The 12,666-nt window shown below is 31.1% G+C and overlaps 2 protein-coding genes and 1 long non-coding RNA gene across 6 annotated transcripts; 2 read left to right on the plus strand and 1 right to left on the minus strand.

Moving 5' to 3' along the window:
• The first annotated feature begins 4,673 nt into the window (after window positions 1–4,673).
• Window positions 4,674–5,451, plus strand: LOC106297231. Of its 2 annotated transcripts, none has more exons than XM_013733514.1 (2): window positions 4,674–4,871; window positions 4,955–5,451. In XM_013733514.1, the coding sequence occupies exons 1-2, from the start codon at window positions 4,746–4,748 to the stop codon at window positions 5,279–5,281; spliced, it is 453 nt and encodes a 150-aa protein (XP_013588968.1). In that variant the 5' UTR covers window positions 4,674–4,745; the 3' UTR covers window positions 5,282–5,451. The 2 variants fall into 2 exon arrangements, with proteins under 2 accessions (XP_013588968.1, XP_013588973.1); XM_013733519.1 differs by having other exon boundaries at window positions 5,015–5,449.
• Window positions 5,452–7,540: 2,089 nt separating this feature from the next.
• LOC106327685 (uncharacterized GPI-anchored protein At3g06035-like) lies at window positions 7,541–8,697 on the plus strand. Its single transcript, XM_013765916.1, has 2 exons — window positions 7,541–7,707; window positions 8,122–8,697. The coding sequence occupies exons 1-2, from the start codon at window positions 7,623–7,625 to the stop codon at window positions 8,661–8,663; spliced, it is 627 nt and encodes a 208-aa protein (XP_013621370.1). The 5' UTR covers window positions 7,541–7,622; the 3' UTR covers window positions 8,664–8,697.
• LOC106327693 lies at window positions 7,649–11,359 on the minus strand. Of its 3 annotated transcripts, none has more exons than XR_001267503.1 (3): window positions 11,244–11,359; window positions 10,695–11,149; window positions 7,649–7,754 (listed from the first exon to the last, which is right to left on the minus strand). It is a non-coding gene; the product is annotated as an uncharacterized LOC106327693 (long non-coding RNA). The 3 variants fall into 3 exon arrangements; XR_001267504.1 differs by having other exon boundaries at window positions 11,212–11,359; XR_001267505.1 differs by having other exon boundaries at window positions 7,670–7,757.
• Window positions 11,360–12,666: the final 1,307 nt, after the last annotated feature.

Genomic DNA, 12,666 nt, shown 5'->3' on the forward strand with positions numbered 1-12,666 from the left:
TGAAAAACTTAGTCAAATTTAGTAAAACTAAGGGGAGAACATATTTTGTAAATATGAGTTTTACATATCTTGAAGTTACTTATCACTCTTAAAAATACAAGTTATTCAAAAACTAGCGTAGAAGACTTAAAAACTAGCGGAAAAGACTTCCACGGAAGTCTTCTCGTATCAGTTAGAAACTTTAATTAACGTGAATGTTGGTAACCTCATAAATATCACCAATTAAGTTATAAATTTCATTTAGTAGCCCAAATATTCATTAATAAACATGAATTAACAATAAAATGTTAAAAAATCTTTATAGTTTTAGAGAAAATGCAAGTTTATTAAACATCGACGCAGACGACATCCACGGAGGTCATCTAGTAGACTTCCAGAGAAGTCGTCCATTTAGGTCGACGCGGACGACTTCAATCTAAGTCTTCCAGACGACTAAAATATAAGTCGTCTGGTCAACGCAGAGGTTATTTTTGCAATTGACTTTGAAATCTGTTATCTGAGACGACTGAAAAATAAATCGTCTACTTTTGTTTGGTTAAAAAAAACTCCAAAAAAGCTAGACGACTTACATTTCAGTCGTCATAGGTTAGTTTTGCATTTGACTGGATTATTTCACAATTTTGACTTTCCTGGACGACTTACATTTCAGTCATCTTGTGAAAAATTGAAATATCAATAATTTATTAAAACTCGACGACTTAAAATTAAGTCGTCATAGGTTAGTTTTGCAATTGAAAAAAAAACTTCAATATTTAATTATACCCAAACAACTTACAATTCAGTCGTCCGCCCGACGACTTACATGTAAGTCGTCCAGAATTTACGAGGTTTGACCAGAATCTCGGAATAAAATCCTGGACGACTTGCATGTAAGTCGTCGGGTGGACGACTGAATTGTAAGTTGTCTGGGTATAATTAAATATTGAAGTTTGTTTATCAATTGCAAAACTAACCTATGACGACTTAATTGTAAGTCGTCTAGATTTAATAAAATATTGATATTTCAATTTTCACCAGACGACTGAAATGTAAGTAGTCCAGGAAAGTCAAACTTCTGAAATAATCCAGTCAAATGACTGAAATGTAAGTCGTCTAGGTTCTTTGGAGATTTTTTTGTAACCAAACAAATGAGACGACTTAACTTTCAGTCATCTCAGAAAACAGATTTCAAAGTCAATTGCAAAAATAACCTCTGTGTTGACCAGACGACTTCCAGGTAAGTCGTCTACAGCCAGACGACTTACCTGTAAGTCGTCTGGATGAAAAGATCTGGAAAAAAACTCGATTTCATACCTTAAATTAGTGAGATAACTTCCTTAGCATACATAAGGCTTCTCCAAGAACACATAATCTCAAACGAAAGTGACCCACCCAGAATCGTTAGCTTCTTTGACTCTATGAACCATTAAAAATATAGAATCAAATCTTGAGTTTTTTTAGCTTAATGTGGAGAGAAAGTGAGAGAGATGTTGTGTCTGGTTCATAAGAATGAAGAAAGAAGAAGGGTAAATCGATTTTAGAAACATTAAGAGTTTCAAATTGGTTGTTCATGGTGGTTAGGGTATTGATGACAATGACAATCTTGTAATTACTTGAAGATGATGAGGGTGAAAGAGTAAAAATGAAAAAAAAAATTGATGGCATTTTCGTGAATTATATGAATTTGTGGGATGAATAGAGCAAAACTAATTTCCAAAAAAAAGAGGTTAGTTTTGTGTTCGACTTTGAGTTGTAGGTCAATTTTGCAAAAAATCTATATATATATATATATATATATATCATATTCCTAAAGTTGCTAATTTCAGCTTTTATTTCGAACAACTGGTACCATTTACTAATTCCTATGGATCAGGTTATTAGAATTTGAGTTTTTAATATGATATATTTTGATTTTAGAAATAACTTAAAATTTGGTTCAATTCGTATTTAGCTGTGGTTTCAGATATCAAGTAAATTAGTAGAGTATATATAATAGTCTGAACCAGCTTAAATAGTTTATTTGGACTTTGGATCGATTTATTTGGTCTGGTTTATTGGGACTTAACATCCTCACTAATTTCAATTTTAGGATGTGATTTTTCAACAAAATACTATTACAGCCAAATAATTTTTTTTTTTTTTGTAAAACAAGGAGGAATTAATTAGTTTTTCATTCGTCTTGTGACACTTATATTTTACATTTATATAATTAAATAAAATTATTATGTTCGTTCTTATAGTGCCGGAAAATATCTAGCTCATTCATACAACATATACCGTTAATGATCATTCCACCCAGACATGTATACCACTTCAACCGTACAATCTTCCACTGGCTCAACTTCCTTACCCTACTCGACGAGTACTTGTTTGTTGTGTCATTGTTATTCCATTAAATGCAGCGAAGTCATTTTACGGGTATTTTTTTCCGTATAATTTGATGTCACAATGATAACTACAAACACGTCATTAGACCTCAATGGTAGGTTGAACAAAAAAAAAGACGGTAGTTTCTTACCATGAAATTCTAAAGTTATATATTAGTGTATGTATATAAGAGTATAGTAAAATTCTTGAAAACTCAACCAATAATATCTAATTTAACATATTATTTATTAGTTGGGTTTTCAAGATTTTAGTATACTCTTATATATATATACCAATATATAACTTTAAAATTCTATTGTAAGAAACTATCATTGGAGGTGTTTTTAAGAGCACTTCCAACGTAAAAATATATATATTAGTATTAAAATTATTTATTTATGTTTTACTTTTTTTGAACTAGTTAATCATCTATTTGAATGATATGTCTATTCTTAATATCTCATAATTTTTAAAAAATTCATAACTAAAAACTTTTGTTTATTCGCTCTCTTAATTTCATTTTTTTTAATGTTAAGAACTCCTTAATACTACTATTGAAGGTGCTCTCGGCGAATCAAGTCATTATATAATTTAGAAATGGCAAGTCGGTGAGGCTAAATAAAAAAAACAAGTTGGTGATCGTGACATGACATGAACCTTAGCAAGAAGCTCGTTAGAGAATCTGTGATTGTAAATTCTCTCAGAGATTCTCCTCTCAGATACTTTACTTTTATCTCGATATTTATGTGGTCATTTGAGGATGATGTGGTTTGAGGATTAATTTTTTTCATACCAGAAAATGTTCAAGATATGTACGTACAATATTTTCAGTTAGAATCAAGCACCCGTAGTCCAACCAAATCAAATCATGGAGACATATTCTCTTATAATATATTGAACGAATTGACCAACTCTTCAAAGCCTCCTCATTATAATATATACTAATATGTTATGTAAATATGTTGTCTTCGAGTCAATGCCGGCAACCACGAGGGTAAGCAGTGCAACTGCCTCCGAGCCATGATATTAGATGTTCAATTTTTTAAAAAGATTATTTTGTTTCAAAGAAAAAACCAAATTGTTAAGAACAAAAATAAATTTACATGTATTTCTATATTTATTTATTTTATATGTTTTCATATCTAAACTTAATAACATTTTAAATAATATAATTTTTTATAAATTGTATTAAAATTATATTTTATATGAGCCCAGAGCCGGTCCTGATATTATACGGTCTAGAAGCAAAAAACAAATGGCCACTTTATTGTTAAAGAAAAAAAAATTGAAAACAAACATGTAACTTGTAAGCGTCGAACCTGGGCTGAGCAGGTGAAGTCATGTTTAATGTTTGAAGAACCACTATGCTAATGATTCTTTTACAAATTTGTGACCAATATTTTAGTTATTTAAATGCCTCCGGAAGCATGCGCTTCATCCACTTGGCCCAAGGGCCGGCTCTGTATGTTTAGGTTGAACATATTCAACGAATAGTGGTTTGGACATGTTTTCTTCACGAGGCTAGCAACAAACAATCATCGTATTTCCTTCAAAAGCTAAAATTAGGTTCCAACTTTAATCTCCTAACATGTTGAATGTAGATTAATAGTTAAAACATATCAAATATGACCACGTGGTTCCATATAGTTTGGTATATATGCATAGGCCACACACATTGTAGACATGTGCTCTCGTTTTTAATGGATGTAAATGCAAATGGCTGCAAAAATACATATTTCTTTAATACTCGAAATAGTATTGAGCAAACCATGCAACCTCAAGATTTTTTCTGGTATAAATTTTTTTTTTCTGGTATGAAAAAAATTAAACAATAAGAAATCTCAAGGTTTTTAGACGGTGTGCTCGAAAGCAAATATAAAATTAAAATGCGTGGAAAAGACGTTGGATAAGTAGTTAGGTGTTCCATTCTAAAGTGTGGAGATTATTGGAACTATGATGTCTGAGCCATACAAGAAAATGAATATCGGTTTGTATACTTGAGTGAGAGGGATGGTTTTTTCGGATGAGATATACTAATTTTATTATGTGTAACGAAGATATATAAGTTGAGATAGATATGGGTTTTGTTGAGTTGTAGGCTTTTGATTTAATATCATTAGGATTTGCAAGTAGTAGTACACACCTTCCTTGGTGACCCATTTGTGTGTAGGGACTTACTTTTGCCAGGTTAGATTGCATTATATATTTATTCTATCTTAACTTTGCCCCACTCTCCCACATGCACTTCTAGTTGTCTACCCCCAAACCCCAAGCTCTTGACTATTTATACCACCCTTTGAATATTCCCCCTCACAACTCCACTTAAACCATTTTTTCTCAACACTTCTTTTTACAGACAGCAAAAGGGCTAATTGCTAGTCTACTTGAAAGATAGAAATATGGCTATGGACCTTGAGCTTGATGATGATGTATTCTTTGCACGCATACGCAAACAGATCAATCTCTTAATCACAGATGAAGATGAAAATAACCCTATCTCACTTTCCTCTTCTGTTTCTTTTCAGGTTTGTCCAATTTAATCCCTCTCTCTCTCTCTCTAGTGAATATATGTGGGTGTTTATATATATATATTTGAAATCAAATACAGAGTTTGTTCAGCGAAAACTACCAAACATTAGCAACACCATATATGATGTACCATGTGCAGAATTACAACCTAATTAGAGAGAGAAAAGGGACAGGAGTGTTCATCCCGAGATGTTCTCAGCCAAGAAAGAAACAAAATAATCATCCTCATCGGAAGAAGCAAGGGAGTTTCGGTTCCCTCGTCCCCAAGCAACAGTTTCCTCATTATGTTTATGACAATAACAACTCCACAACTCTCAACAATAACCAGGAACCCATCACCCTTCATCATGCAGCTTCAACTAATCCAAGAAGAACCTTCAGAGATGCAGCATATCTCTTTACTTAGCCTCAAATCAAGATTCAAGAAATGGATTTTGTGTCATTAACTATATAACTGATTATTCATATTCATAGATTTGATGTTTGTAAAATCAGCAAATAATAAGAATGAAGGAGGAACCATCAATCCAAATGGATTTGGTGCAATTTATGCAACTCTATACAGAAATTTATTCACTCTCTGTTACCATACCAGTTTTTTAATTATTTGAAATCAAGTGGAAACTAAACCCCATGTAACTTGTCTACAGTTATCAATAGATGAATTCATCTGGATCAGGACGAGTCTCATGTGAGATTAGAAAATATTTCATGTCAGATTGTCAGGTCCAGAACCAATCAATCTCTTTGGGACCTCAAAGTTACAGAGTTTCAGTTATGTTGTCAACAATGTTTGAAAAGACAAAAGTCAAATCTAAAGAGGAAAAAGACTGTCACAACTCACACCCACATGCCCATCACTCTCTCTTTTCATTTTATTAATGTAGTATACTTTTTTTTTTTTTTTTTGTCAACATACTTAATCTTAATATTAATGTAGTATACTTAATCTCTGCTTTTTGACCATACATAGAATTCTATGCATATTCTTTGATATAAATGGAAAAAATCACAATGCAGTCGACATTTGTATGTAGCAGCTGTATGTTTTCTGTCAACTAACTGTAATTTATTGGATTTTTAACGTTAAAACCCATCAACTAAGTTATTTTGGGTAAAAACCCCCCAAACTAAGTATTTAAAGAAAAACTCCCAAACTAACGTTATTTAATGAATTAAACCCTATCAAGTCATAATTACCATTACCGGTAAATCTTTAACATAGGGATTTCTACATTAAGTAAATATACTTGAGGGATTTTACCATTAAAAATTTTAAAAACAAAAAAAATCAAAATTTTATAATATTATTTAAAAATTAGTAACTTTTTTTTACAACATAAGCGAGAACTAAGTAACTGGACCGCGCGATTCAGAAAGCCAAACCGAAAGTATTGAATCGACATATAACATAGCTGAAGGAGAACTCCTCGCACCACTTGCAAGCATGCCCGCCATAGTATTTTGTGCTCTTGGAATATGTCTGATCCGGAAGTTAGGGAAGAAAATCTTACTGCGTCTAAATTCTTTATATAATTTTTGTTATATTTTCTCGATTTTTACATTTTTAATTTATACATATATAATGTTGATGTTAAAAACACATCAAACTCAAATATTTACAAAAAAAAATTAAAAATGTTAATTTTGAAAATTTAAGTTACTAATTTTTATATAATATTATAAAATTTTGATTTTTTTATTTTTAATGGTAAAACTCCTCAACTATGTTTACTTAATGTAGAAACCTCTAAACTAAAGATTTACCGTTAGTATTGGTAATTGTGACTTGTTAGGGTTTACTTCATTAAATAAAGTTAGTTTGAAAGCTTTTACGTTAAATACTTAGTTTGAGTGTTTTTACCCAAAACAAACATAGTTGAGAGGTTTTAACTTGAAAAATCCTAATTTATTTAAATTAAATGTCAAATAAGTCTGAGCATCAATATGTGAAAGTATTAACTGAAAACATGTTACTCCCTTGACAAAAAAAAGAAAGAAAACATGTTTCTCACAAATTGCAGAGTAAGAACTCCACCAATTTAAGTTATTAACACACGTAGTCACGTAATCAGGTATTAATTACCTTCACTTGTGGAACCGGTTTAAAAAAAATATTAATTTCACAAATAAATATAGTTACGTATTTATCTCTTTTTATATAGTGCGATATAATATACTAACCAAAATGTATTGTCATTTTGATTTATCTGATAAAATGTTGTACTACTACATTTGAAATTGGTAAAATCATATATAAGATATTTTATTAAGCTATAAACTTGACCTACTTTACAATTATTAAAAAGTAATGTATATTGCTATCTGGTGTGTGATTTATGGATCTCATTGTTTTGATTTTAGGACTGTGATAGCTTACGAACGTGCTAGATTATGATCTTCTTGGGGTGGTTTGATCACATCTTGGCAATTACGGTTGATATTTTGTAAGTAAATCAATTAAATCATTGAGTTTTCAAGAACTTATTAGTCAATAAAAAACTGCGTATAGGAGCCGCAGCCAGTAAGTTAGTTAAAAGGGTCTAGAATGGTCGGTGCAACGTTAAAATCGAGCATACAAGAAAAGCAATAAAAAAATAACTATCAAGAGTAAAATCTAAGAGTTCTCTAGAATCATATTCAACCATCTTCTCACTCTTTTATATTATATCAACAAATAAAAGCCATTCATCGCCAAGAAAAAATAAAACAAAGTCTCACCAAAGAGTTCTCTAGAATCATATTCAATGGCGATTAACAACAAGCTTCCATTTCTTCTCCTTCTCTCCATCATCCTTCTCTTCCTCAACCACCCTGTGCTTGGCGACACTGGTAACTCTCTCTGTCGTCCATGATCTTCTTTTTCAAGTAAACACTTTCTTCTTTTCGAGAAATGAACATTGAAGTTTTAAATGAGATTAACAAAAATAAAACTTCTATATTTGGTTCCACAGCAAAACAAAATTTAGAAGAAAACATAGAAACAAAAGCAATCATACTTTAGCCGTTCAACAAAAAAAAATATATGTTCTTGAAGATTCCCTCTCTTCATAGATTCGCTGTGTTTATTTTAGATCTGGTCTGAAATCTCGTAGGTCTATTCTTTCACTTCATTTAGAAGTTCTTCACTAGTTCTAAACAACTAATAATTTTTGAAGTATACTAATCTATAAATTACTTTCATCAAAGATTAATTATATGCTCCTAAAAATTATATAGATATTAAATAGAGATTTTGACTTGCAGATGAAGAGGACGTTCTTTTCACAGGCATCAACAGCTACAGAACATCACAGAATCTCACAATCTTAAACAAGAACGAAAACGCAGAGTGTCTAGCCGACGAACTCGCCGAGCAGTTCAAGAACAGACCATGTACCAACAACACTGGCTCAGCCACAGTACCTGGAACCGAACCACAGTTCGCAGATTACCCTAAGATTCTAACTAAATGCCACTTAAACGTGTCCGACACAAGAGACGGTTCGATTATGCCCGCATGTGTTCCTCGTTTAGAGTCGAGCCTTGTCCTCACAAACTTCACCAAGTCGCAATACTCTAGGAGTTTGAACGATTCCAAGTTTACAGGAATGGGTATTGGTAAAGAAAATGATTGGATCGTTGTGGTTCTTACTACCAACACACCAGGAGGAAGCTATTCTACAGATACAGATACAAAAGATGATCATGATGATGATGATGATGATTCTAGTGGCTTCACCTTTAGTATTGGCCTCGTTAATTATTTGCTAGTTCTCATCATGTCCTTTTGTTTCTTCCTCTGTTGAGATATCTATCACATGTTTTGAGTTTGTTTTAGTCTCAACTCTTCTTTAGACTATGAATAATTTCTGCTTATGATATTTTACTATTTTTATCTAATATATTAAAACAGAAATACAAAAAGAAAATACCTTTTAGTTTTCTACAAATATTACATACCAATGCCAATGGATTTTTTTTTCTCTCATTTTATCAGTTGTTAAATGCAATTCACGATTCATGGTCTAATCCAATGTCCAATACGATTTTGTTACTTTTCTTAACAACCCAATTTAGTTATATCTCCCCTACAATTTTGAACGATTGTTCAGAGAATATTTTATCCCAATTCAAAAACAAATCGGAAGATTTTTTCCTTCCATAATCAAAACAAACTTTTCCAAAAAACGATTTCTGAATGCCCAATATCATAACAAAATATCGCTTTTCCAAAACAAAACAACATTATTATTTTTTTCTATTCCTACGCTGACTTTTGATTAATGCACAGTTTCAATTAACTAATACAATCTATATTTTCTGATTTAAAATCTTGCAAAACAAGCTATTCCTTATCGTTAGAAAGGATATTCTCTTTTAAATATGATTTCATAAATAAGGTAATATAATCAACAGATTTTGCGTGAAGCTCACAACAAAGTAAATCTTTTTATACTTTTGCCAATTTAACCAAATCTTTCAAATCACAACTATATATATCCACTCCTTTTAACGTCAAAAACGTATCAAAGAAAACCAAATACTAAACATGTCAATCTTTCTAATCACAACTATATATATCCACTCCTTTTTACGTCAACTTTTTTTTCCTATTTTTACGTAATCATCATATCAATCGTAATGATTATATGTTGGATAAGCTAAATGGTAAATTTCTATTCTTCACCTTTTGTTTCTGCGTCCACTATATTTGTAAGTCTAATTCTCCTAAAATATGTTTTCTATTTCAGGTGAGGAAAAAATTTATAACAGTGCTGATAGTATTGATCCTTCAGATACAACCTCAGTAAACAATGAAGCTCTTAGTTCTGATTTTCTGAACACTATTAAGGTTTCTGGTTTACCAAACCATAGTCTTAGACTGAAGGTTGGTTGTCCTCTTATGGTTCTAAGAAACATAGCTCCTACAGATGGCTTAATGAATGGGACCAGATTGCAGATCACACATTTAATGAATTTTATGGTTCGAGCTAGGATTATATCAGGAGAAAGGGTTGGGAAAATAGTTGATATTCCTAGATTGCTGATAACCAGATTGCCGTTTAAAATGCGGAGAAGACAACTGCCTCTTGATGTGGCTTTTGCAATAACAATCAACAAAAGCCAAGGGCAATCACTATCTCAAGTAGCTATATGTGGCTGTTTCTAGAGTCACTTCAAAAAAAGGATTAAAATTTTTGATTGTGGACAAAGATGGAAAAACACAGAAAAAAACTATGAATGTAGTTTTTAAAGAAGTTTTCAACAATCTTTAGCTGTTGGGGTGATAAGGTATGTGATCCTAATCGATTAGATGTAGTTATACGTTTTATGTTTGTATGTGTTCTTTATAAAGTTCAGATTCCTATGCGTGTGTTCTTATATATATATTAAAGAAAAATAATTAAAATTAATTTTAACTGGTGTTATGTCCACTTTTGCTCTTTCCAGGTTTGTGTTGGTGGAAGAGTGGTTGTTGGTTCAGAAAGATTGTTTTAATAGATGCAAACTGCATTTTATTATTTGTTTAATCAAACGTTCATTTCAATAAGATTGAAAAACTTCAGTTTTTGACCTGCTTGTGAATTCTCTTTGTTCATTTCAATCTATTATATTTTTTAATTTTCTGAAATACAATTCTATCTTTAAGATAAACTTATAGAAGCAATCAGTCCGACAAGTAAAAACCAAACATCAACTAAGTCATAACTCAGACAAGCTAAAACCAAACATCAATAGTTAAGGCAGGGTTCAATCCTAATCACTACTTATTTTACATGCTCATACATTCCTTTCATCCTATAAATTAGCTATGATAGATAATCGTAATCACTAACCGTATTCTCAGTCTGCGTCGAGGTTGTTGTCTTCCATTGTATCTGGATAACTTGAATTTCGTCCTCCGATAGTCCAACTCAAACATACGCCACATATAAAATGACATGATATCAGGTTTGGGACGATGACTGATGCAATGTTATAAACTATTTCGAAGAAAAGAGTTGTATTAACCGTGGTATTAACCCATCATATATACTTAAGCCATTGTTTTTTATTATTAAAAATATTTTTACATTGCTTTAAACTTATGATTTAGTTATTATAGATAAGTAATTACTAACCGTATTGAAAGTATGTTGTTCGTAAATGTTGTTGACTAACTCATTGGTCTTCCTTTCCTATGATCTGTGATGTCATTGTAGTTAAAAATCATCTCTCTATGTTTGTCTCAGTACTCAGTCTGAGCGTCTCTTTATATCACTTATGATGACTGCAATCTAATACCAGATGCCTGTAAACCACAAAAGATTTTAACTTACTTATAACTTAGAACAATAATAATTTTAAATCTACCATATAAACTGAGCAGAAACCATGCCACTAACATATCATCGTCTGATTAAGAAGCCGATCAACAGAGAGAGAGAGAGAGAGAGACGAGAGGAATTTTTTTTTCTGATGTTTTTTGATACACGCTTAACTAATGTTTTCCCGGAATAAGCAGTTACAAACAGGGCTTCATTAACATCTTTTATTTTGGGCCATAATGTTAATGTATATATAAGATAATGCATTGCAAAATCAAATCATATATCCCAATGTTAATATAATCAGATATTTAAAAAATCTTTTTATTTTTTAAATTTTCTTACACAAGTTATATTTACTGTCATCAATTAATACTATATTTTAAGTAACAAATTATGTTCACACTATATATAAATACATAGTTAGATTTTATAAAATATTACCATCTAACTGATGCCGTAGACAATATGAAAAATATATATCACATATACAATAAAAAACAGTGGTCAGAATAATAAACTAAAGTATCAAAACGGAAACCATATATTTGTTGTGTTTTGTTAGATATTTCTAACTATCGGAAAAATAAAAAATATATTACTGTTGACTTTACAAAATATAAAAACACAATAAAAGATAACACAATCTCATAGTTTATATACGAAAATTAATCACATTAAACAAAGACACACTAATGTCAAACTTGAATAACATATAAATCTATAACATAAACAGTGACAAAAAAAATAATAAGTATAAACAACTAAATTTATCTCATTTTCAAAACTTAAAAACAATATGATTACGAAGAACGAACACCTGCGCGGACGCGCGGGTTAAAAACTAGTTTCAATTAAAACAAATATATCTTCTCCTAACTTAAAATAAACTGACATGGGATACGTCAGGTATTCAAATTATAGTAAATCACTTGACAAAACAAGTTAAACTAAAGCATATTGCATGTGTGATAGTAATAGGATCTATTTTTCTGTCGGTGAGTTTGGTTGAGATAGACAAGATTATTCAAACGACCGACACCCCATCTGGCTCTTTGTCACGTGGGAACTTTATGCAGTCCAATATTTAATGTAGGCTTAAGGCCCCAACGGTAAGGCCCAGTAAGGAAGGGTAATGCATTACTGATGGACTGATATATAAATGAGTATCGACCCGGCAAAATTATATTATTTTTAAAAAGCTCAAAACCAGATTAACCAGAATTGATGCGTGCATGTAAATATGTTATGGACCCAATAGTTGTTTCAAACCATACATATATACAGCAGAAACTCTATAAATGAATAATTAATAAATTGATAAAAACTATAAAATAATAAATATCACCGGTCCTGAATTGAGTCGGTTCAAAATATGACAGAAATAGATAAAATATCATTGATCCCAAGTTGGGCCAGTTTCAGTTTAATGGAACCATATATTTACATTGGATTTAAAAAAAAAAATAAAGAAGAAGAGTCATTCTTTCTAAAAAAAATA

This window comes from Brassica oleracea, chromosome C1, assembly GCF_000695525.1.
Source record: "Brassica oleracea var. oleracea cultivar TO1000 chromosome C1, BOL, whole genome shotgun sequence".
Classification (NCBI taxonomy): Eukaryota; Viridiplantae; Streptophyta; class Magnoliopsida; order Brassicales; family Brassicaceae; genus Brassica; species Brassica oleracea.